At 45.5% G+C, this 26,817-nt stretch overlaps 2 protein-coding genes across 2 annotated transcripts in view; one reads left to right on the plus strand and one right to left on the minus strand.

Annotated features, from left to right (window-relative positions):
• The window catches only part of LOC126525100 (techylectin-5A-like), a 278,225-nt gene that overhangs the window by 60,243 nt on the left and 191,165 nt on the right, over nt 1–26,817 (minus strand). The window lies entirely within an intron of this gene.
• Nucleotides 13,715–25,470, plus strand: LOC126524991 (juvenile hormone acid O-methyltransferase-like). The gene is made up of 4 exons (XM_055067457.2): nt 13,715–13,790; nt 18,016–18,613; nt 23,359–23,515; nt 25,013–25,470. The coding sequence occupies exons 2-4, from the start codon at nt 18,038–18,040 to the stop codon at nt 25,177–25,179; spliced, it is 900 nt and encodes a 299-aa protein (XP_054923432.2). The 5' UTR covers nt 13,715–13,790; nt 18,016–18,037; the 3' UTR covers nt 25,180–25,470.

Below are 26,817 nucleotides of genomic sequence, written 5' to 3' on the forward strand. Positions count from 1 at the left end.
ATAACCTTGTTGAGGTCCTAGTGCATGCTTCGGAGTCTGCGATTGAGCCTTTCACCTTTGCATCAGAGGAGCAGGGCGTTTTTGGCCTCGATCAGGTGGACGAGTCGGCTGTCTAACTGGTCGACGTCAAATCGGTTTCCACTTTCTAGTTCGCCATGGAAGCGTCGTTCCAGATGCCATCGCACCACTCTTCGAGAGTGGCAGGGTGCCCTAGCTCTCCCGGGTTCTTCGCGAATCTTGCCAAAATGCACCCAATTGATGAACGTGAATTCCCTGGCCCTACTCCGAAACACCTTGAAGTTGGACTGTAGTGATCGCTGCCGAACTCCATGGTGGTGTTCTCTCTGCCCACGTCCTCGACGTTCCTAACGACAGCGAGGTCGAGTGTCGAGTCCCAAATGACAGAGTTGCCGATGCGCGTAGGAACATTCTTGTCAGTGGCTGGAGTGAGGTCCATCTCGTTGGCGTCTTGCAACAGGTTGTGCCCCTTGGTAGTGTCGTAGACGTAACCCCAGATGCCGTACGGTGCGCTGAAGTCACCGACGACGACCAAAGGTCGAGGACCGGCCAAGTCTGTCGCTTTCTTGAGTATGGTCTTGAACTGCTGGCGCGAGTCCCTGTGGTCACTATAGATATTGAGGAGGAACATGCTGTTTCGGCGCTGATTCCGCTGCGGTACGTCGAGCAGGATCTCAACTATGGCATATTCGGTTCTACCACTCGCCAGCTAGAGGTCGTGGGTGAGATGAGTCAGCCTTTAATCGATCAAGGTGCAAATCTCTCGACCCGCGGGCTGGGCCGACACGGCCATGCAGCCCTGGAGCGAGGCGGCGGAAACTAATGTTTCCTGGAGAGCAATGACCGGAGGTTAAAGACCTTAAAAATTGCTGCAGATGGGCTTTCTTGTTAAAATACCCCCTGCAGTTCCATTGATAAATGTGAAAAATCTCTTTGAATCTATCCATTATGGCTGACCGGACGCACAGCCACCTAAAGGGGCAGTTAGGGCTGCGCAAAACTGGAACCTCCTGTCGCCGCGCTCATGGGATACTGAAGTCTAGCTTCCTTTAGTATGGCGGAAACCTTTAGCGGTTGTACGACGAAGGCGGATGAAGCCTTTGCGCCTCAATGGCGTCTATGCGATCTGCGAGAGCTCCGAGGCCCTTGGTGGCGTACCGGAGCGCAACCTGAATTTGGCGAACGCTATCAGTGAGGAAACTGACGCTGGCGGTGACCTGTTTGAGACCGTCTGCCAGCCCAATAAGAGTTTGCTTAATCTCGCTGACTTCTGCGCACAACGCTCCCGATTCACATGTTTGTTTGACTACTCCCCTGCGTTTGGGAGACTTCTCAGTACCGTCTACCAGAGCTGGCATTGGAGTCTCGGTGGCCCTGACTCACGCACTGTTTTGTTAACTAGCCTCTTGATCATGTTCTTGAGGCCGTCGTTCTCTTTGCATAAGCGAATGACTTCCGCTTCCCTAGCTTGCTCTCCCAGAGAGCACACAGTCTTCAAAACGCCGTGTTATTGGATTCATCGTCTCAAACAGATTTTTGACCAAACTCTACGCTTTAAAAACGTCGCAAGCAGGATAGCTTAAAAATGAGGGGTGAATACGTTTGGAAGACGTTTTCACAAAACTGGCCGTATCTGTGAGCGTTGGCCAGCTGAGAGACCGGCCCTCTTTGCTTGTTCGGCTGTTTGGACACTCTCATCCACCCAGACATTATCTGCCCTGTGAATTAAGTTAACCCACGTTTCATGACGATATGAAAATGTGCCTGCCTTGACGCTGCAATTCTCTAATTTGCCTCAAGTACATGCACCGGCACTGAACTTGTGAGTATAGTCTCAATAAAGAGGGCGTTGCGGGGCATTTTGTCAAAGCGAAAACCTATCTTGCTGAGAATGCGAGGCAATGTTGCTGGTTTATGCAAACGCAGGGTTTCAGCTTCGTTTAAAAAAATTAAATTATGGGGTTTTACGTGCCAAAATTACTTCCTAATTATGAGGCACGCCGTAGTGGAAGGCTCGGGAAATTTCGACCACCTGCGGTTCTTTACCGTGCACCTAAATCTAAGTACACCGGTGTTTTCGCATTTCATCACCATCATCATCATCATCAGCCTGGTTACGCCCACTGCAGGGCAAAGGCCTCTCCCATACTTCTCCAACTAACCCGGTCATGTACTAATTGTGGTCATGTCGTCCCTGCAAACTTGATCGCATCTGTCCACCTAACTTTCTGCCGCCCCCTACTACGCTTCCCTTCCCTTGGAATCCAGTCAGTAACCCTTAATGACCATCGGTTATTTTCCCTCCTCCTTACATGTCCTGCCCATGCCCAGTTCTATTGCTTGATTTCAACTAAGATGTCAATAACTCGCGTTTGTTCCCTCACCCAATCTGTTTTTTTTTTCTTATCCCTTAACGTTACATCCATCATTCTTCTTTCCATAGCTCGTTGCGTCCTTGTCGTAAGCCTCCAGGTTTCAGCCCCGTACGTGAGTACTGATAAGACACAGCTATTATACACTTTTCTCTTGAGGGTAAATGGCAACCTGCTGTTCGTGATCTGAGAATGCCTGCCAAACGCACCCCAGCCCATTCTTATTCTTCTGATTATTTCAGTCTCATGATTCGGATCCGCGTCCCCTACCTGCCCTAAGTAGATGTATTCCCTTACCTCTGCCAGTGCCTCGCTACCTATCGTAAACTGCTGTTCTCTTCCGAGACTGTTAAACATTACTCTAGCTTTCTGCAGATTAATTTTTAGACCCACCCTTCTGCTTTGCCTCTCCAGGTCAGTGAGCATGCATTGCAAATGGTCTCCTGAGTTACTAAGCGGCGGCCGCATTTCGGCCCCCTCGAAATGCGGCCGCTGTGGCCGGGATTTGATCCCGCGACCTCGTGCTCAGCAGCCTAATACCATAGCCACTGAGCAACCACGGCGGGCTCATCTTTGTTTAAGGGAGAAGGAAGCTTTAGCACCATCGGGATTTCATTCCCCTTGAAGTAGTCATGCCCTACTTAACGCAGCATGCTCAAGTGGAAATCCTCGAGTCTCCTTTTCCGTTTGCAAGCTCTGCCGCCACGGCAAAGCCACTTCAGGGACGCCACCTCCGCGCTGCTTTGATGTTAAGAAACCCACTGGTGCAGGGAGAATTCGTTTGCTTTTGCGAAAACGCGGTTATCTTTACGACAGCGTTCATACTGGCACTGTTACCGAGTTCTTTTTTGACCGATCCAAACACATTTAGCATTACAGACCTTGCTTCTTTAAAAAAATACTGGATCTTTGACATGTAGCGCTACGGAGATTGATCCGACGCCCGTTAAGCGGTCGTCGCGTATTGTACTAGAGTGGAGATGACATCATTAGCGCAATGAACATTTAGTCTATTAGTGAGTTCCGCACCGTCATCGCATCACCGGCATCATGTTGTGATGCGAACAGCAAAGGTAATATGAAACCATTCTTACGGCTCGGGACCACCTCAGTAGTACTAGCAGCATCGAAATAAACAACTGATCTAAATAATGACGACAAAATACAATTACTGTTTGGCCCTCAGTGGGAGATTCGGTGAAAACGAATTTAGCGACATATTTTTTGTCCTGGCGGAGAGCCAGTAATAAGCACAAATTCGTGTCAGAGTGGACAGGCTGGGCTGTATGGGCGGTGCCATGTTGCTATATACGTGCATGCGCGGAGGGTCTATAACACTATTGCTATAACACATCACGCAAGAAGCTAAACTGAAACACTCTTTTCTCGTTAAGGATCACAGTTACGCCTGGTACTATATTCAACTGCCCATGGATATTGCCTCTGTACACCTCATACCTTCGGCAGCACTGCAGGTTAGTTGTGAGATAGAGTACAAAACAGGGACACAAAGGAAGAACGAAAAAAAATGCAGGCGAACGCTTGGCTGCCTTCCTATGAGTGTCCCTTATTGCACCAGTGTTTTTCTTGATAATAGCCACAGGCAAAAAAGGATGAACGGGAAACGTTTGCGCCACTTCAACGTCAGACTTGGTTGAAATAAAGATACCCGCAATTTTCTTTTGCCAACCCCTCCAGTGAATGACAAAATTCATCTTTTCCACTTACCCAAAAGCTGCAACACAACGGCGAATCCTAGAACGGCAAGCTGTTTCGGTCGCTTTCGGATATAGAGTGTGCTGCTTGACAGAAAATTTGCGTTCTCCAAAAACAAAGGATTGCAAGTGGGTTATCGCGACACGCTCGTCTTATTATTATTTTTTTCTTTTTTGCTGTCCGATTCCATTCTCAAGCGCAGATGCAATGCGACGCGAAAAAGCCTCTCAGAAATAATGCTGTCTAAAATAACGCAGCAGAGGCATTACAGCGAGCCATCCGTCACCGCCGTCATCACACCGGATCGAATGTTGTTCTTGACGGCTTTAGGGCATAATAGGAATACACGGCTTCAATTTCTATTCTGTAAACAACAGTATTGTAGCTCCCTGCGGCTGACTCATCGCGAAGACCTATTTCTACGAAGTTATTTCATAAATTCGAAATAACGACAAAGCAAAAAATGCACCGACGATAACGATGCTCCCTAATGCAAAATTTCAGTGCAGCTGTATGCACTTAAACGTAAAACCTATGCCCAGAGTCCAAACATTCCATATATTAGGTGTTTACAGGCAAGGCAATGGTCACAATAACCGATTTAAAAATGCACTGAGAGAAACCATCTACAGCGGGGCTCGCCAGATCAATAGAGTAGCCAATCGCAGACATGGAATGAAGGATGAATATGCAATAATTACGCTTGACTCAGGCCCTTATCGTCAGTAGAATCACATAAGCGACACTTTATCTCAAGCTGATGTCAACCGAAAGCGTCCAAATAAATGTAATACTACCGAAAGCATACAAACAAGCCCTTAGCATTCTTCCAGGCGTGGGAACAAGCAACATTCCATTCCTCGGCATCCACAATCCCGAAAACAAACTAACTGATGCACACCGACATGCTCAAATCACACGCTGCACAACCTCACTAGATGCGACAGAACCACTCTTCCAAGATTGCAATGCGCCATGGTGATAATCAACACTAACTCCTCAAGTGCTTACATAAGCGAATAACGGTGGCTGCTATTCCCCGTAACATGCAACCTGAATATCACTTTGGCAGGAGGAAAGAACAAGCCAAAGTATTACGAAGCGGATAAGGCACTTTCTCCACTGCTCGCTGGACAGATGCGGCCAAGTACAGCTGAAACTCGATTTAACGAAGGGATGACCGTGCTCGAATTATTTCGTTAAATCGGGAAGTTTTTAAAATCGAGAAAAAGTTTTCAGTCCTTCGAAATCTGAAATTGTTACGTAAAGACACGCAAAAGCTACCACGGCATCGTATTGCCGCTAATTCACCCATCTGTCGCATAAACCATGAAATAATGAAAGCAACCACCATCCCCTCTTCCGAGGCAGTGTTCAGTCCGCTGTCCCGTGCATGAGCGCGGGGCACAGCCTCGTCAAAATAAAGCTAGGGTAGTGACTAGGGCCCCTAGATGTTTTAACGCGTTAGCTTTAGAGCGTACCCTTGACGAAAAATCCGCCTGTGCCAAAATTACAAAGAGATCACCGCTTCTCTGCCTCATTTATTTAAAAAAAAACTTCGTTATTTCTAGTTCGGCTAAGTTGGTTCCGGTAATTTGGGTGCATCACAACATTGAAACCGATGGGCACCTGCCGGGGGATTGAAATTTTTTAGTTAGATTGGGAACTTTATAAAATTGAATTTCGTTAGATCGAGTTTTAACTATACCCGAATGGGGAGGGAATGGTAATCAGCGTGGCAGAACACAGACAGGAGGAACTGATATCCACCTCCATTCGCACGCAGAACGGCGCCGCAGCAGAAGAGGCCACCATTCGTCTCGCTATCTCGGCATCGACACAGGATCAGGAAATATATATTCTTGCAGATTGTTAGTCAGCGTGCCAAGCCTACGCGAACGGCCATCTACATAAAGTAACATGCCAATCAATATCCTCAACCACCTCAACCAAATATCCCGCACCACGATAACCTGGACACCGGGACACGAAGCCGTCAGCGGAAACCATCATGCACACACAATAGCCTGAGGTCACTGTAACCGGGCACTGCAAGAGATGCCAGAATCCCACAGTGTGCAACCACTACAAACTTACTATGAAATACTTAAGCACTGCCACCTTCCGAGAAAACCTCTGCCGTCACCGCAGCCATCCTTCATCAGAGCTGAAGTCACAGCCTGGATGCAACTTCTGACCAACACCTATCCTCACCTCATGCTCCCCGACGCGATGTACTCCATCCTTTATCAACCCCTTTGTCCTTTCCGTACAGAGCGAGCTACCATATACCACACCACATGGGCCTGTCTAAAAATCCCAAATAACTCCCACCAACCGAAACGCAACGCACGAAACGCAACGGCTGACAAATGACTTCGGACGTGCGCTCATGTTCAGACAATCGAAGATGAGGTCTGGCCGCATGACGGCATCATTGACGCAAGCTTCATAGAGCTTCTAATTTTACCCGGATTGGATTCGAACAGCAAGAGTGATGCGAGTGCCACTGACATGAGGGGATTGGAAGAGCTCACGTGAATGTGAACACAGTGCCAGGAGCCACTGCACCGTTGTGTCGTGTACATGTGCATATGTCGCGCGCTTTTACTAATCCGATGGTATAATAATGATTTAATTCTTACGTTTTAGATGTTAAAGACACTTTATGATGAGGCACCGTATACTTTCTAATTCAATATTTTACACCAACTCGTGTTACCTAACGTGTGCCTAATATAAGTGCATGGGCTTTAATGCTCACGGGCAGGCTCTCGACCTGAATCGCAAGTATTCAAAACTTTCTTCCCTGTTCACTTCTTGAGTGTGTTACTCAAAAAGCCTGTGGTTTTCAAGAAAGATTTACTATCTGCAATCCCTCGCCATGTCGCATGGTTCATTTGGACGTCTTTTTTACTCCTGAACATGTAGCAAAACAACAAATAAGTTGGAAGCTCACTAAACCATAAAAACAGCAAGTTTCAGTAAGCTGGTAGCGGACGTGCAATAGAAAGGTGCCCAGCGTGGTATTGACTAAGCCAACCTGGTGTCTCAGTGGCTCTAACGTCCTGCCGCTCAACAGGAAGTCGCGGGTTTGGCTCCCAGCCATGCTGTCACATTTCGAAGTTGGAAAAGAGAGAGAACGACGATTTCCCATGATATATAGGTGCACAATAAAGAAGTAAAGGGGGTCTAAAATAATCCCAAGCATTCCATTACGGAGATTCACCAATTTCAATGAGTTGTGTTGGGATGTCCAAACTTATGTCTGAATTTGCAGATTGTCTGTACTGGAAGAAGATGCACTATCGCCCTAGCATAAGAGCCGGAGAATCCGTCTAAAGGGACCAGGCGAAAAGAATATAATGAAGCATGACGTAACCTCGCGGTCGCAATACGACAATTTCTACAGAATGTGTACCTGAACGAGCAGTGGCAAATGTTTCAGCGACTCTGCCTTGACTCAGCGTCGCTTCTGAATGGCCCTGCCGCCGTTTCTCCACGTATTTATTCCGGCGGTGCTTCCAAAACCAAACCCGATACGGCGAGTGGTGTTATCTCTTACAAAAATGAGTTCAGGCTGTCTATAAAAAGTCTCTACACTTTTTATAGACGACTTTGCGTTTCTATAGATTTGGCCTTTTGCTGATACAAAGTCTATAGTCTGTCTATAGATGAAAGTCGATAAGTTTGCTATTTCTTTTTGTCTACTCAAATTCTATAGACGGTCTACAGAACAAAGTCGATAAGATGTTTGTTTCTTTTTGTTTATGTCCCCTCTATAGACTTCCTAAAGATGAAAGTCGATACAGTCTCTATTTACTTTTGTCCATTCTCTGTCTATAGATCTGCGCATAGATGAGTCGATAAGGATTCTATTTCTTTTTGTCTATAGATGGTCTGTAGAAAAAAGTCGATATGATGCTTGTTCCTTTTTTTCTACTTGCGCCCTATAGATTACGTGTAGACAAAATTTGACAGTCTTCAATCAGTGTTTATTCTGGGTCTTTAGACTGTCTATAGACGAGAGTCGATGACGTGTTGATTATTTGTGTCTATTCCAAGCCTACGTATTTCTTCACGCACATGCACACATTCACGTACGCACACACACACACACACACACAAACAGATATATATATATATATATATATATATATATATATATGTGTGTGTGTGTGTGTGTGTGTGTGTGTGTGTGTGTGTGTGTGTGTGTGTGTGTGTGTGTGTGTGCGTGTGTGTATAATGATGAAAAAGAGTAGGACAGTATATTTCACTGACGTTTCGGCTGGTGGACCAGTCTTTGTCAAATAACATGTAGATACCTTGGGGCTTCCTCATAAACCCGCGATACACGAGATAAAGTTGTGCGCAATAATAACAAGAGGAAAAACAACCTAAACATAGCAATAGCACTGGCGATAGCGATACCACACACGTAGCGCACAGTGCTGAAATGAATCGTTCGGTTACTCAATATTATACTGTAAACCACTTAAGATCAACAAAAATATTGAAAAATTATAAAATAAAAGAAACGTCGAGATAGTAAGGCACCGCGGTGCAGCACATTCAGGGTGTAGGTGAAGCGCACTTCTGAGTACTCGTCTTAGCGAGCAGGATGAATGATCAGGGCTTTCGCTGGCATATGTACAGTGGAATACAGTGTCCTGTGCAGACTATGGACACAATGTGACAGAGAATTGACGCAACAGCGAAAAAAAAGAGGGAAAGAATAACAAGGGGTTCTTGAAAGAACGCTGCGTCTCAGGGCATACATAAGGAGTCACGGCTAATGTCAAGGATGCTTAGTGGGCACGCTGGTTAGCGTGAATGTGCTTTCTTAATGCCATATGACACGTTGTTGAATTTACAGATTAGGTAAGACTCGAGGACTGCGCGATCGTGATGGGAATGAAAGCCTGATTTAAGTGTAGTGGCCCTGGGGTTTTCGAAAGAATACCCTGGTAAGCGAATATGTCGTGATAATGGTAGGTTAGGAAGCGCCTTAGCACGCGACCTGTGGATATTAAAGCGTTTTCGAACCGATGTTTCCTTTTGCTCAATGTACTGTTTTCTGCAGACTGTGCACTGAAGCAGGTATACAATATTCGAGGTATCGCCATTAAAAGATCCGCAAAGTTTTAGGGTAAAGTCCGACGGCGGACTAATCACTCTCTTTATGGTTTGCATATGCACACGCACCTTGCAACGTGCTTTGCAGCATGGGGCGCGGCCAGATGTCTTGTTGAGCTAATTTAATTTTGAGGATGTTAACATATCGCGGAGGTTCTTGTACCGTCGGTACACGAGGTGAGGTGGTTCAGGAAAGATAATGAGATGTTCACTTTGGGAAAGGACATTGTGGTGGCGTTTCAATATAGAAGACTTCTGGCGCTGATGCCGAGAATGTTAGTACAAGATTGGTGCTGTTACCTTTTCGGTAACCAGTTTCCGCTAAGAATATCGGGCCTGTTTAATTGATCTGCCCGATATATGGCGTCGCCAATAAAATTTTGCGGATACGGCCATTTAACCTGAAAACTTTTGGGTTGTTCGCAATAAGAAATGAAATATTCAGTGTTCAAACACAATCGCTTGAAGCGGTGAGCACGACAATAGGGGATACCGGTTTTTCAATGACGCACGTGGCTTCTCCGGAAATGTGGAAGCTGGTTTCTATCAGTAGGTTTGCGGTAAAGTTTTCTCAATAATTTACCTTGGGATAGCGTAACTGTGACATCCAGAAAGTTTACCGAAGTTGACGAGTAATTGTGCGAAAATTTGATTCAAGGTTGAAAGTGACTGAACCCTTCTATGAACTTTAACAGGCTAGACCTGCCGTGAGCCGAAATCAAGAAGATATCGTCAATAAGGCGCTTATAAAGGAAAGGTTGCAGGTTAGTACTGGATAAAAAAATTATTTTCCAGAACACCCATGAACATGCTAGCATAATTTGGGCTTATTCGAGTTCCCATTGAAGTGCCATTAATCTGAACGTAGTGAAAATTATTAAATTCAAAGTTATTAAGTTCAAGAATAAGCTTTATGAACAATCCCAGAGTTTCTTTATCGACAGGTTTCTCGAACTAAGAATCTTCATATGTCTGAAGGACTCCTGCGATTCCGTCGGCAAGCGGTGTGTTAGTAAAAAGAGAGGTTACGTCGAGTGTTACAAGGACTGCGTTATGCGGAATGGCAAGATTTAATATATCTTGAAGAAAGTTATTAATATCTCTTACAAATGACGGAAATGTTCCGGGAATCTTGTTAGTAAAGGAGTCTACGTAGCGTGATAGGTTTCGAGTTGTAGTGTTTACGACGGAAATAACCTGGCGGGCCGTGTTACCTTGTTTGTGAATCTTCGGGAGCAAGTAAAATCTACCAACCACGGGACATAGCGGTACAAGTGACCCAGCGGTTTTTTCATTTATCTTTTTCTCATTTAGTAGTGCCATAAGCGTATCCTTCAAAATGCCCTTAAAGTTATCGGTTGGGTCCTTCAGAAGTGCTTCACAGAAAGTGGCATCCGAGAGTTGTCTTGGTAGATTTCTCTATATAAGGCTGCTAAGTAAGAACAATTGCTCCTCCCTTATCTGTAGGTTTATTAACAGTGTCATGGTTATTGCCTAAGTGTTCTAGCGCTGGTTTTTCTTCGTCAGATTCGGTCGGTAAGGAACTCGGGTTTTGTATGCCTCGAGAATATCACGTTGTACAGCATTGGATGCACATATCTAGACATCTATCGCGTTGCGGCGGTGGTGTCCAGTGCTTGTGTGTAGGCAGAAGTAGTCTAGTCTCGCAAGCACTTTCACGGTTATGAAAGCACTCTTTAAGGTGCATGTTTCGAGGAAAGTTATGTAGGTATTTTAAAGGTGGAAATTCACTGAATCCACCTGAGGCTGAGCAAAAAGTAAGACCTTTCGATAAGGCAGTTCTATGAGCATCGGAAAGAGTAAGAGTGGAATGGTTTACTGCATTGTTGCTCGGTTTAGTGGGCTTACTTATAAGTGATGGTTCAACGAGGATATTATTTGCATTGGCAATACATTCAAAAGGGGCTACGCCGTCGCGAATAGCTTTATTGTATTTGAGCGCGCATAAGTTGTTCTTCTTAGAATGTTTAAAGGCTGCCAAGTATTCAGATTCACGCGTCCCCAACTGCGTAGCGAGGCGCTTTTCTTCGCCATGAAGACGTAACATACACGATTTGTAGTGATCAACTACACGCAGTAACTCCAACGAGGCATCATTTACTATTTGTTGCCACTTTGTTTTGTTAAAAGTGGAAAGTTCGGAGCTGGGTGGTTTCAGTCTTGGCTGTAAGCCTTTTGGAACTACACAAGCGCTCCAGTAGGACGACAATGTGGTGACATGCAACTCAGAACGGATGCCTTCTTCAGCAATCTTTCTATCTTTCTAGTTACCGGGGCAGGTAGTCAGGAGACCTACAGATGGAGTTGTCTTTGTGCTTTCTTCACGACGATTGCGACGGTTCGAAACGGAAGAGACGCGGGTGGCATCTGGAAAAAGTTGAGTGTAGGACGTTCAAGGAGAAGTCTTGGTGGCACCATGCAAGGGGTCGCCCGACGCGAATTGACGCCACAGTGGCACGTCGTTGTCGGGCTGCTTGCAGCAAAGTTCACAAATGTGTCTAGACATCACCGCGACACCTTCGAAGCTCGGATGCAGACCGTCGGCAGCCAGTACCCGGCTTGAGGGCAGGTACTGGAAGCCATGGTCCACGAAGAATACTTTTTTTGAGGGACTGCAGGATCCACGTAGCACTTGACTGAAATATCTGGCCTCCCGGTTGCAGCGTGAGACGAAGGAAACGTTGCGGTTACCATTGCGACGATTGGTACAACGAGGAAGGATGAGCGTAGCGTACATTCATGAGATATTCGGCATGGTTCTCGTAATCATATAAAACAGAGATCGGTACTTCTCGAATGCTGCTCCTCAATTAGCTGGCACCATGCCCTTCGTGCCAACTAGATGCATGAGGGTGTTTGCCGTTTCCGGCGCAAAATTGATCAGCGACCGGACACATTCAATGTTGGCGCCAACTTGCGAAACGAAAGCCGGTGTTCCTTGTGAACCAGGTTTATAACACTGATAAAAATACTTCGACTGTGAGTCGCCGATTTCGACTGTGGAAGTTTTCGCCATGGGATACTTCAGGATCATGCGCTTTAACGTAGTGCTTGCGAGCGCCATTGCGCGTCCATAGTCGTGGCTGAGGAAATCGCGCAGGACCCTGCAGTAAAATGAATAAAGAGAGAGTACGCAGTACGTTGAATTAGCACAGCATACTTCACTGACGTTTCGGCTGGTGGACCAGCCTCTGTCACAGTAACCTGTACATGCCGTTGGGATTCCTTATAAACCCGCGATACAAGAGATAAAGTTGTGCGCAATAATAACAAGAAAAACAACGTAGATGTAGCGATACTACTGGCGACAGCGATGTCACACACGTGGCGCGCGGTGCAGAAATGAATGGTTCGTTTACTCTAGATTACAATGTAAATCACTTAAAATAAAAAAATAATAAAACAAAAAGAAACATGAATAGGCACCGCGCGCCAGTACGTTCAGAGCGCAGGTGAAGCGCACTGCTCAGTAGTCGTCATAGCGAGCGGGATGAATGTAACATATTTCAGTTGTAATCGCGTCGGGTGTAGACGGGTTCATGCTTGCGAAACGATTGCTGTCTATTTGAGGACTATGGCGGCGTCACGGCCTCCTTCTTTACAACCTTGTAGAGTTATGGCACATACCCAGAGCGGGATAGTTGCCATGGACTAAGATGCGTACTATAAGCTTTGCGATTGATTACAAAAAAAACTAAAATTTAACGTGCACACGACAAGGAAAGATCCGTCAATTTCACGCGAAGCACCTAAATGTACGTGGTACGTACTTGTTATATTTTTGTAATTGACGAAGCACGCTGGACTGATCCACTGTAAGCGCTCTTAGGTGCACGTTGCATGCGACGAGAGTGCGCTGTGCCTACTTCCACACGCAGATGCACACTTCGTCTCAACCAACTACAAACCCACCAGGTCTGCACTGCATGGCGACACTGGTATACAAAATTTCGCAGGCTCACATCTGCACCAGCGAACGGTAGGTCTTCCTTTGTTTCAGTGTTTCACGAATCTGTGCGTCCAGAGCTCAGCGCTTTGTGTGTATGACCTTATTCGGCCCTCTACTCTCAGTTACAAGGATTAACTAAGAAAAGTGCGACGACCGTGGTCGTGACCACGTGAAGGTCAAGAACAGCAGCAGCAACATCGTCTGCGCTGTGATAGCGCCTTATCACTTAAATAATTATGCGTGGCAAATGCGAGCGTTGAACTCGGATGCGAGTGCTGGGAAAAAACAAACACCCTGTAAAGATAGCACGGCTTAATTCTGTTGCATGGGCTGCGCGCGCCGCCGCAACGGACCACGCCACATTGCGAGGACAGACACGGTAGCATCGTGGCCTTTCTACAATCACGGGGCAGCGTAAGTCTTTGAAAGGGCAGAAACATTGTTTTTTCGCAGTAGATATCGAAACCTGGGCAGACGAACTGTCTAATTCCGACAGGAAAATTCATTTCAACATACGACGGCCTGTGAGAGCAGCATTGACACCGCACATTGTACCTGAGCTATCTTTCCTTAGGTGGGTGAGTACGTACTCTGCCACTTCTTTTTTTCATAAATCTTTTGTCTGTCTTTCGCCTATAAGACCACTACTTTAGTAAACGTTGTATATACATATATATATACATATATATATATATATATATATATATATATATATATATATATATATATATATATATATATATATATATATATATATATATATAGCGAATGTGCAGAGAACGAATGATTGTTGTCGCTCTTGGTATATATACATTAGATTGGTCGCTTTCGAGCGCTCTAGCACACTCTCAAAGCGCCGTTTGCACTTGACCGGTAACAAATCGAGCACTCGGAACACATTTGCCTGGCAAATAGGGGGCGCCGCGGTCTCGCTCAGAGCGCTTGAAGCGGTCTCACCTGCGAGCTGCGAGTGCGACCGAGATCCGACAGAATTCCAATCACGTAGTCCTCCGATTTCTCTACAATACGCTCAAAGATCGGCTTGGACTTGCTTTCTCAGGCTGCAATATCGAGAAGCAGCGTTGCAAGCCGATTCCGTGTACGAACCAGTCAAATGTGCCATTAGTTTCGGAGATACTCCCTGCACGAAATATTGATGCTGAACCACTCGTGTATATGTGGCAGCAGATTTCCATTTTTTTTCCTTCAATGCATCAAAAGTCCTGTACCTTTTGTTAAACTTCTTATGTGCCTTATGTATGTTTTCTTTTTTTTTCTTTCTTCGCATCTGCATGAGGCATATGCTAAAACAGAAGCTTAAGCGGTCAGCTTTGTGAGTCGCCGAATACGGGCTTTTGATTGTGTTATGCTATGAATACAAGTAGCATACGCACCTATAACTGATTATGTCACAAGAAACGGGTGTCTCGCGCAATGTGCAGTGATAGAGCTAGAGAATAGGCGCAAAACGTGAGTACGCAAAGCCGTGGAGCTGTGCAAGGACATCAGGCGGGCATCAACGGATAAGCAGATAACAAAGCAATATTGACTTTAAATAATATGGACTATGAGTGAGAGGACAAGTGGAACAGCCCATAAAACTTAAAGCCGAACTATTATTTTGAGTACTGGCGCCGAAAGCGGTGTTGCGGGGGCGCATTACAATGAAACGTTCAGGTTCATTTTCAAGGTGCTTGCTACTACTGTTTAATCTACGGTGGAGCACATCGCAACACACTTCGCATCTCAATAGCTTCCTGCTGCTACATTATCCAGTATTTGGGAGTCTGTCAATCTGGTTCGATATGTCACACAATATGCCCTGTTACTGAGTGGCTGATCTACTCAACGGTTATTTAATATGGCACAGTGAGAAAAAGATGGAACCCGTATGACGCTGTTGGATAATGCCTAGCAATTGAGAAATTGTAAACATTTTTTTTCATTAAAGAGGTCGTAACCTATGCGCGGTGTTGGCAGCCATACTCGCCCTCATCGCCGGCCGTCTTCAATAAAGTTTTCACTCACTCACTCAATGAAGAGCGGTCAGGGGTTAGAGGCTAGATACGGCAGCATACATACACATTGTGATTCATGAAGCGCTCACAACGAGTACAAGAAGAAGACATGCACAAGACATGCGCAGGTACCTATTTCGTTCACGCGAGAGTTGACGCGATAAAGTGCCGTGCGCAGTGCCCCGCTCCATTCCCAGCACCAAACTCCTCTGTAAGACGTCCTCCTTGATCGACGTCAACTAGCGGTTGAATCGTCTTCCAACTTTATTTTGTGGGTCATTGTGAATGAGAGTGTCACCATGGATAGACTTGGCAATGCATCCGACGAAACCTTCAAATCGTCTTTCCTTTTCAGGATCATTGGGAGTGAAGGTGCGTCGCTGGGGCTGTCCTGCTATCATTTATCACCCAGGAGAGGTACAAGTTTAATTTCGTTTAATATCGTTTTAGTTTAATTCTACTCTTGCCGCAATTCGACTTCTGCACCTCAATAATAAGCACCCGTCGTTTAAGCAGACTTATATATCAAACAAATCCGCACAATGCGATGTCTGCAGATGCCGTTGTGATCTTTCTGCCGATGAATACATGCGACATCGCCGAATAAGTGCAGTCAAATCCGCCTCAAGAAGAGTAAGTGCGAATTTATTGATGGAAATGCGTACACTAGTCTACGAAGTCGGCAAACACAAGGGTTAAAAGGAGGGCGTGTAGGGGCTGTACCGCCGATGAAATTCTTTGTATACGCCGATGAACTGCCGTTGCCGCTGCAGTTACTGCAAATTTAAATTCCCCAAGGGAGCTGCTTGTAAACGTACAAAGCTAAAGTCTGTCTAAGTTTTCAGTACTTTTTTATATTAATGGAGAGAGGTGCCACATTATATATTTAAAGTCGATGAGTGCGGGCGGCAAGGCCGGGTTTAGTCCTCTGCGGCGCAAGCAAAGTAAGAAAGGATTTAGTTGAGTACAAAATTCACCTGCAAGAAGGGACTACGCTGTGAAACAAACAAATCACTCGGCGTGGTAAGTCTGCTCAGGCAGCATCGAGGTGTAATGACTTCCCAAACGTGACGCGAACTATTCTGTAAAAATGGAACGAAAATACCATATGCAGCAACTATTAACGATTCTCGCACTGAACAACCTATTTTCTGAACATATTTCCGAAAAAAAAGAACCACAATATCTAAGGTGCCCTGGGGCGAAAAGAATAAGGCTGTTAAAAAATCACTTGCTTGGTACCATTCCGATAAGACAGCGTGATTTAGACCCTTTGCTTTGGACCTCAAAAAACTCAACACTTAGGCATGAAACAACAGCGCAATGCCACGCCTAAAATAGATGCAAAAACATGAAGTGCGCCACCGCTAGGGTGAGGATTTACCGGGTCGCCAAAAACTAACAATTTCAGTTCTTGCAAGCTTCAGTAGCTTTAACTTACAACACAATGCGCTCGTGAAATTGTGCTGCCTAGCTAGCGCAACGCGGTAAGGAAGCGGCAAACTTCATTCAGAACTTTAGCGAAACGACTTTAAACCGCATGCTGCACTGCAGACAAACTTCGTCGCTTAGCCGTCTAAATATGATCGAGTGTAAAAAACACCGACACGACAATGGAAAGGATGATGAGAAATTTCCCGCCGAACGGCGGTGATCCATTGCTATTGTTGCTGCCGCTGAAGAGGCCTTGCGGGAAATGATTAGAACTCTATCGCCAGCACGTTTTCGCCTGTATTTGAGCATTACACCATGCGACAATTCTTAGACATTCCTTGAAGCTTTGGCCACCACACACATGCGAAACGCGTTGCCTATTTTGTTCTGAAAACGTGAATAAGACCGAGAAGCACGATCAATGACGCAGCAAACTAAGGCGCGTGGCTGGCTCCTTTCCCGAGTGTTCCGCGCAAGGCCGCCACTAGTGACGCGTCCATCGGTGCACACTACACGCATACGCGAATCTTATAGGGTTGTCACACGGTGCATTTTCGGCGATCGAGTGAGATCGGCATCGAATTTATCGACGATTGATTCCACCCTGCCGCGAAAGAAACTAATGTTAGGCTGGCGGTTTGCAGCCGACGAACAGCGCCCAGCAATTGGAACGCGATACGAAGAGCGCGAGACTGCCGGCACTTCTTGCTGGCGCAAGACATTCATAGATTGCAATAGTGGACGTAAAGTTAATATTTAAAAAGTTACTTAACGTAATTAGGTTAATTATTTAAGTATTTTGATTTATCGTAGAAGTAATGGCCGCCTGATCGAGTAACTTATATCAAGGATTATAATTGTGCTATCTGTCCCAGGCAACTTTTTAAAATTTGGTGCAGTTAAAAAACCTGTATAATAATCACGAGTAGATATGATTACAATGTGAATACATGTTCATGCGAAATAGTCTGTCTGTCTGTCTGTCTGTCTGTCTGTCTGTCTGTCTGTCTGTCTGTCTGTCTGTCTGTCTGTCTGTCTGTCTGTCTGTCTGTCTGTCTGTCGGTGCAGGAAAAAAAAGCCTACACATTTATACGAGTTTAATCAAATACATAAAGAGGTTAATGTCAACGGTACAAGAACAGTATGGGGCACATAACATATTGTTTGAAAACCGCATATTGATAAACAGAAAGAACTATCTGTAGAATGGTGTAGAAAATGGGTGACCACGGGTACATATGGTTGATATGGCAATGGCCTGAGTTCCGAGTTTACCTGTGTCAGTTAGGCATGCCTTGAGAATAAATTATGCTTTGTTCTCGCATGTATGCGCTTCAAAAATACGGCGCAGGTTCGGACGGTCGTGAATTGACATGACCAGCCACAGACAACTCGCTGCTGCATCACTAGCGTCACCGTTTACTCAAAGCGAGGTACCGAAGCTTTATGACGAGGTCAGAGGACCCGACCGAGTAGCCACGGCCGAGCTGCTCAAGACTTGGCAGGCGTCATTTTTCCCGTGTTCCAGTGAAAACGACGCGAGAGACCACCAGTACCTAGACGTCGGCTGTGGCCCCGGCAACTTCACGCGGAACTACCTCTTGTCCCTGTGCCCTCCAACGCTGAAAAAACTCGTGGCTTCAGACAACTCGGAGGCCATGCTGGATTATGCGAGGATGGTCCACGCCCACCCAAAGATTGATCACCGGTTGCTGGACATCGCTGTCGACGACGATGTGTCTCGGTTCATCGCCGAGGAGGGTCGCTTTGAGCGGGTCTACTCCTTCCTCGCGTTTCACTGGATACAAAACAGGGGAGCTGCACTGAAGAACATCGAGCGCCTGATGACACCTGGTGGCGAGTGCCTCGTTATATACAATCCCCACCCCTCACCAGCGCTGCTCTACCGGGCACTACTGGAAAGCAAGTCATGGGCGAAATACCACGATGTGAGTAAAACGATGATGTTATACCAAACAATGGGTACAAGCGTAGTGCCGCCACTTTTACAAATTTTTATTCGTACGTATACGTTGCGTGGACTACACAGATCTACAGAGAGTTTACAAAAACTTTCAGAAGTTTGAGGCAGATAGCCAACGAGCACTTCTGTTCATTTCTTGTTTAGGGATGGCCTTAAGAAGACACTGTTTGGAATGTGCACGAATGCTTTGCTGGCCTCCTCGAGACGTCTTCACTTTGCAATAGATGTGAGAACAACAATTCCTAGTCTGATTCACGCTGTCACTTTGCAAGCATTTCGCTGTTCTCCTCACTTTTAAAAGTGAAACTTTCCTTTGCGAGCTTCGCCGGGTTTAGTGACCGTGGGTACTGCGGCTTGGCTGTTCTCTTGCCGAATAGGCCAACCAATCACAGCGGAGTACGCGCACCGAGCGCGCTGTTGGGTTCCTTGCACCACCACCATATAACGCTCGCCTCCGCACATCCTCGGGTATGTGGAAAGGTATGTGAAGTATGTGTTGCGGTATGTGGAAAGGTGTAATGGTTCCAGGACTTAGATTTGAAAGTGCGCTTGTTTGCTTGAAGTCATGGGCACAATTGCTACTCGATGGCAACCAAAGATCAGTGGGACGCCTCGCATTGGGCGCTCACGGGAAGACTACAAATGGAGCTGTGCAGGATGATACGGGCAACCCACCACCCCGTTTCAAAGGGCGCTCATAGCATCCATCCGTCGATCCGTCCATCCGCGGCAGCGGATGGACGGACAGAAAAAGAACCAGAACGCTTGCTTTCGCGCATCCGCGGATGCAAGGTAATGTGGAAGCAAACGCTTCTCGCTAGAATGGATTCGAATTGCGCTACCTACGTACATGCATGCTGCATCTGAAACCATGATGCTCTGAAGGCGTCCATCGTACTCGCTTGTAGTCCGCAACACACTTTAACAAAAGCCTAGGTATAACTTATGCATGCGTTCGTGCGTGCGTGTGCGTGCGTGTGCTGGTCTTTCGACTCTCTATGCACTCATACACAACTTCGCTGTATATAGATTCGAACTCGTTGTATCTGCTGCATATTTTTCTAAGTAATGAGAAGTCCTGACGATTTACAAACACAGGTCTCTGTTGTATCTAGGAGCTATCGCGCAACCTGGCTCGAAATTTTTTTACAGGAATATGGTCATTGCTTAGGACAGAGTACGACGCGACCCCGTGAGAATGCTTACGTATATAATATACCGTTTCGTGTCTCTAATAATTTTAACATTATCCCATTTCATTCATGCAGTGAAATTAGCCTGGTGGTGGCCGTACCTAACTATGCACAATATGGGTTGAACGAGTTAAGACAAATTTCCAATGCATTATTTTGTTATTGTTTCTCACGACAACAGCACATTTATAATTTGGCAAAAGAAAAAACAGCATACGTATTTCAACAAAAGAATCTGTCTTTTCACAAGGTATCAACGTACGTGGACTGCGTTCTTCTGGCGGAAGAAGCTCACTTATCAGAGAAAAGAAAGCTGCACCGATTGTGAAGTTTTATCAATGCAGCGAGTTCTTATACAGGCTTCGTGATGGCAGAAGAAAGACCTCGCCCACGCATTATAACGCTGGGCGTGCGTTGAAGGTTCTCTAGATAACGGAGTGGTTAGTGCGCTGATAAGAAAAGAAGTTCTGTCGCCAATTGCTCAGTCACGGAGACAGATATTTTGGTTGCGAATGATAGCGAGCTGGCACATGAAGGCTCGTTGCTGCGCACAATGAATGCCTCGTATATTTCATGAGCGTACTTGTCTGCCCACAATATACGCGCGGTGGAGGATGGGTTCGCTCTTGCATTTGGCGCAATGAATGGTCTGATAACCTGAAGATAAAAACAGGCAAGTTACTTCCTGTTTTCAACTTCATGCTATTAGCTTGCTGTCGCAGGCGGCTGTTATATTGTTGTTAGCGCTTCCGGCTCCCAACTGCAAGTTGCCAGAAGGCCGTAAGTTCGTATCCCAGTGGTAATAGCCGAATTCGCCCTGTGTTGCAGCTGAAGATCGAAAAAACGGACGGCATATTGCAGCTAACTTAGTTTCGAACGGCCAAGAAGAAGACGACCCTAATAAGAAACACTATAAGTACGCTCAGACTACTACAGTGTTCCTTACTATCACTAATTTTGTTAATTTCGCAATAATAACTTGATTATTAGACGAGAAAATATAGGTCAAGTTTCAATGTTTTAAATTTAGTGCTAAAACCTCAGCGCCGGTACGTAAGTGTGCCATCGAGCGTTTGAAATTATGTTTTTGTAGTTGGGCCTAACTGGGGCTCAACAAAAGTTATTCAAATTTGGTGTGTTCTATCTTTCGCTCCTTTGGAACACAATGCACTCAATGTTTACCATGAGACAATTAACTAGGCCCTAGCAGACACATTTAAAATCCATAGCGTCGTGGTAAGTTGGTGCGGGAACTTTAAGGTGGCGTCGCCACCCGTATTTAATATTTGCGCCCTTCTTCTGGACTTTTCTCGAGGTAAGATCTGTGTTTTTGGTCCTACAAAAAAGTTAATTTACCAATATGAAATAGCCGGTATTTTAGTTTACATTAAGAGAAAAAATATTGACTCGCCACCCCGGCGCGGCGATACTCGGTATCCAACGAAGCTGTTGAAAACTACCATTAAAACTGCCGAGTGAAATATGCAATGGTTCATTGCTCAATTCTTCCTCGGGCGCATCATTCAGCCACAGGAGAATGTGGACGTGCAGCCTTCCCTTGTGCTGAAATTGCACGGCAATACGACCAGCGGCAGCACGCCGCCGCTGATCGTATTGCCGTTTATTTTCCCTTTGGCGCTCCTCGTATTCACGTTGCTCCTCGGCAGTCCTAACCATGCGTTGCCTAACCCATAGAGGAGCTGCAACAACAATGAAGTCAGTTGCTAGGCTGGTTTTATATCTGAAAGGCTGGTCACGTCACTGCCCACGTAGCAAGCTGCTGTCACCGCGGCCGCTTGCCCAACAGTAATCTTTACCGCGAAACGCACGCGTGGAGCGCTACGTGCTTCGCATTGTTATCAGCAGCGGCTTGTATTCAATTATGTGGTTTGGATTCTTCTTTTGTGCTTGTTCTTTATTGAAACGAATGTTGTGTTGTATGTTGTATGCGCTTTTCGCTTCAACCTCCGAAGGCTGTTCTTTTTTCGGGAGGTGAGAGGTGGCGGGGCAGCGCAGCGAGTGTCGTCTTGTGTGTCTTCACTGTGTCCGTGTCAGTGCGCTGTTTCACCAGCAAGGGATGATGAATTATCACCAACTAGCCCAGCTTCCCACATTACAGAGCCCAGCTCTCCCCCCTCCCCCCCCCCCCTCGAAAACGCCGCGTGAACTCTCAACCAACTAGAGGTTAACAGCTTCGCTGTAAAATGGAGCTGGGCAAGCAATGTAATGCGTAGGGCAAATAACCGGTGGACCAGTAGAGTTACAGAATGGGTGCCACGGGAAGGGAAGCACAGACGAGGACGGCAGAAAATTAGGTGGGGCGATGAAATTAGGAAATTTTGCAGGCGCAAGTTGTAATCAGCTAGCGCAAGACAGGGATGATCGCAGATCGCTGGGAGAGGCTTTCGTCCTGCACTGGACATAAAGATGTGCTGATCATGAATTTACTAATACAAGTGAAATCTTTCTTCTCTTTAGTGTCACTATTGCTGCTGTCACCGTTAAAGCTAACATCTCTGGGATGTTAGTAAATTATCCTTCGGATGGTTCATGGGACACCCGTTATCCAGTCCAACGGGATCATTCGGATCACTTCGAAGTGTGTGTGTGTGTGTGAACCGGTTGCGCTTGTCTGAGACGTGCTGGCGGCACTCGAGAGCGGTGTGTCGAGCCGAAGCTTTCTTCGTCCCGGTTTGCCGAAAGGTGTTCAGTTCCGATTCAACTCCATATAGAAAGAACAACGGTTCAGAACTATTTGTATTCGCTTGCATAACCTAAAGCATAATAGCAGGGAAACACCATAAATTTATTTTGCAAGAGAATGTGAGTGACAGTGACGGAAATACAGAAAAAAATATGGTATACGCTCGCTGCAAGAAAATCACATTGCACAAGCGCACATCAGAATGTACCCTCTAGGTGGCCCGTCTTCCTTACCAGTGTCAGGAAAAGGGACCACTTAAAGAAAGAATTTTTGCTTTGTTTCAGCGTTTGTATGTAGCTTTCCCGCCATCGGATGACGCTCACTCTTTTCCAAGAATCACGAGTCTACGGATTACTAACATGACCACCCACCTCCTGACGAGCCACGTTGAAAACAGCACTAGTGGTACTCGCACCTTTAAAATGGCTGCAAGCTCCTCTGTACACAAACTTGAGGTACCAAGGTTGAACAACAAGCTTAGGTAATGCACGGATGAAAAACTCCGGAGTTGGTGACCGACTGGAATCGAAAACCGTTATATTTCTTCTTGATTTCTTTCTGAAACAAAAAGAATAAAGAAAAAGAAAAGAAAATAACTATTACATTTCAGTTCACGTGTTGTTCGAGCAAAAATAACTTTTTTAGTTATCAGTTGTGGTTCGATATCCTGCTTGAACGTACATTTAGAATATCAAAAATAATTACTTGCTCTTGCAGCAGCATTGGTCCATTCATTGCACGCCCTCGACCAATGTAGCTAATCGGTGGCCGCCTGCCGAACACGTTCTTTTTCGGATCATTGACATCCTACAGGTGATCTGGAGCGCCATGCCCGTGTTTCATGAACATAGCGATGCTGTCTCCTTGAGAAAGAACCTCTTCGACCTTGTCAAGCTAACAGGTCTCATTCCACTGACTTGTGAACTGGTTGGAATCAACGTCAAAAGTGCAAGCATCGACGACGCTGTGCGTAAGTATGCGACAGATGCTGTGGTTTTATTTAGGTGAATTTATCCATCTTTATCGAGCCAGTTTCACTAAGGATACAGACACTAAAAGCAATCAATTTATGACGGAAGCTCCTGTATGCCCGACAAATCATAACATCTGCGTAATGAATAATGGAACTGCTAGCTCATGGCTGAATATTGTGACTGTGCATTTGGACAGGACTGTGCACACAACAGGGAGACGTAGAGGAAGTGGTAGTCTATCTCCTGGTGCTATGAACTTCATACCCGCCTGCGTGATTGCCACTAACTTTTCGCCATGTAAATTGTTGTAAATACATTTGTCCATCGGGCTTCCTCTTCGGGTCCGGGTAATAATATAAAGGCGTCGTATTATTGCGGCATATGTTACGTTTCATTATATTACAGGTAAGAGTTTTACCATATTAATGATGTATGATCATGCCAGAGGCTATGGTAATCCATGGTAATCTCTTGAGTAATCTATACTGTAATCTTTTCAGTTATACAGTCAGCAGTTTTTTATTACCCTTGCACATGAAGTGTATTTATAGCAAAATGCCGCAGAAAGGCTCGTCCGCCATGTGCACTACTTCAGTGTAGTGAATCCAGCGTAACATAATTTTATTAAGCATTCGTCGAATAGGCGTTGTTGCAAAGGAAGAGGAAAACTTTCAGCCCCCCACTGAATGGAAGCGGAGGCACCTACTATATGAAATGACATTGCTACTTGTAGAAATTACGTTTTTCTACTTTAGATTCGTCCGACCAGTTACTGGATGAAAAATACAGGCGTAAACAAATATAGTTTTCTTAGCATGTCGTTTCTGAGAATCAGAAGCTTTATTTGCGTACAATTAAGCACCTTAAGTTCCTGACGCAATGCTGCGTGACCATGCGTATTGCCTTTGAAAGGTGCCACACTTTTGCACGAAACGTGTCATAGGCAGGTGCGATGATGCTCAAAGAATATGGTTTTCACATGCCGCTGAAATTATCGAAAAATCGCCAACGCCAGCCCTAACGAGAATAAGTGCGTTTTATGGATGGTGCCAGCTATTATAGGTGGTGCCAAGTGTTCCGAGTTTCATGTATCCGCTGTTGACTGCCACCTGCTTGATATATTCGCATCAGTGATCCTCAGAGCACTCCAAATCTTAGATAGAGGGCATAATTCCCTGTTAATGCCTGATCATATTTTCGCCGCCGACACAGATTGAGATAAAAATCTATGTAGATTAGAAGTACGCGCAAGAATACGTTCATTTTTGCGAACACATCCGAAGAATAACTCTCATGGTTTTTGGCTGTTCAACTACTCAGTACATTAAAAATGAAGACTTCGAATAGTGATGTGGTTGCTTTATTTCTACTGTAATCTTTAGGAAACATATAATACATATCCTTAGCATTTCCATTAAAAACAAAAACAAAGTGCAAAACAACACGTTAAGAGATGATTTCTTTTATATCGTGAACTTTATTTCACTTTTCAGGTTTGTTCACAATTGGCACCCCCATATATAATCTGCTCGCAGAAGAAGAGAAACCCGAGTTGTTCAAGTTCATCAAAAATTTCATGCTTCAAGGACATTGCTCCAACTTCTCAACAGAAGGAACAACAAAACAGCTCAGATTTGTTTTTCACGGCTACAAACCGTAGGCATCATTGTTGTCTCCGCCAATGCATCGAGAACCGGCCGAGTGACGTAACAGCCTAAACCTGTCACTCGAAAACTTCGCAAATTCTAGTGAAGGTGAGCTCTACAATGTACAGGCGGAATTCTGAGATGAGAGGGTGCAAGGAACGCGATTAGATTTTATCGCAATAAATAACGGTTCACGTCCCCGCTACTTCTGCGTCAACTTAGCCCTTCTTGACTTCTTTGCCATGGCTTTATAACAACACTTGAATCATCCCTTTGCATACTCAGTGAATATATTTATCCTTGAAGCCTCTTGTGCGTCATGTGTTTCCTAGATTTCTAATCGTAAAAATTTTTACTTGTGATAACAAGTAGTACTTAGCGTTTATATGGCATCGTGTCAAATTGCTTCAAGCCTCGAGCGTCATGTGTCTAATAATCATATGTCTAATGTTGTCCGTGCCGCGGACAGCGGAACAGCTTCCGTAAATGGCATGTGTGCCGCTTAAATTTGTATCGCCAATCGTTCCACTGTGCTTTTCTTCCCCGCCATCGACCACTCTCTCCACAACGTCATTGTCACTCGGGACTACCACTCCACGCATGGTGCCCTCATAGACTCTTCAGCCTGCATACCCTCCGCCTTGACCTCCCTGTTCCTAGACCTTCACCGAACCTCCCCTCAGTTGCTTCAGTTCGGCGGACTTCCCTCGCTTGCCACTTTCGACTCCGAAGTACGTTCACTTTGTGTCATCCGCACTGGTTCGATGGGGGCGAAATGCGAAAACATCTATGTACTTAGGTTTAGGCGCACGTTAAAGAACCCCAGTTGACTACGGCGTTCCTCATAATCAGAAAGTGCTTTTGGCACGTCATTATCATCATCATGAACGAACTATTCTATTCTATGCTGTGACGGCGCTCTTGTAAAACAAATGTATGTGTTGCATATCTTGGAACCTGTTTGTTTCACATTACTTGTATGCCTTTCTCTAACAGCTATTGTAGTGCTTCTGTTTGTGAGTATATCGGTGCAAGAGCTTTTCTGTATTACTGGTTATATTTTGTTCCCCCCTACGTAATGCCCTTATGGCGATGCAGGTACTCTGTAAAAATTAAATAAATAAATCATCGTCAGCCTGGTTACGCCCACTGCAGGGCAAAGGCCTCTCCCATACTTCTCCAACAACCCCAGTCATGTACTAATTGTGGCCATGTTGTCCCTGCAAACTTCTTAATCTCATCCGCCCACCTAACTTTCTGCCGACCCCTGCTACGCTTCCCTTTCCTTGGAATCCAGTCCTTAACCTTCAATGACCATCGGTTATCTTCCCTCCTCATTACATGTCCTGCCCATGCCCATTTCTTTTTCTTGATTTCAACTACGATGTCATTAACCGGCGTTTGTTCTCTCACCCAATGTGCTCTTTTCTTATCCCTTAACGTTACACCCATCATTCTTTCCATACCACATGGCGTCGTCCTCAATTTAAGTAGAACCCTTTTCGTAAGCCTCCAGGTTTCTGCCCCGTACGTGAGTACTGGTAAGACACAGCTGTTATATAGTTTTCTCTTGAGGGATGATGGCACCCTGCTGTTCATGATCTGAGAATGCCTGCAATGATCTGAGAAGCCTATTCTTATTCTTCTGATTA

This window comes from Dermacentor andersoni, chromosome 3, assembly GCF_023375885.2.
Source record: "Dermacentor andersoni chromosome 3, qqDerAnde1_hic_scaffold, whole genome shotgun sequence".
In the NCBI taxonomy this organism is placed as follows: domain Eukaryota; kingdom Metazoa; phylum Arthropoda; class Arachnida; order Ixodida; family Ixodidae; genus Dermacentor; species Dermacentor andersoni.

Coding starts and splice junctions, on each gene's coding strand:
- LOC126524991 (XM_055067457.2), top strand. CDS start 18,038: ATGACCAGCCACAGACAACTCGCTGCTGCATCACTAGCGTCACCGTTT. Junction 18,614..23,358: donor CATGGGCGAAATACCACGAT/GTGAGTAAAACG, acceptor GACATCCTACAG/GTGATCTGGAGCGCCATGCC. Junction 23,516..25,012: donor AAGCATCGACGACGCTGTGC/GTAAGTATGCGA, acceptor TTCACTTTTCAG/GTTTGTTCACAATTGGCACC.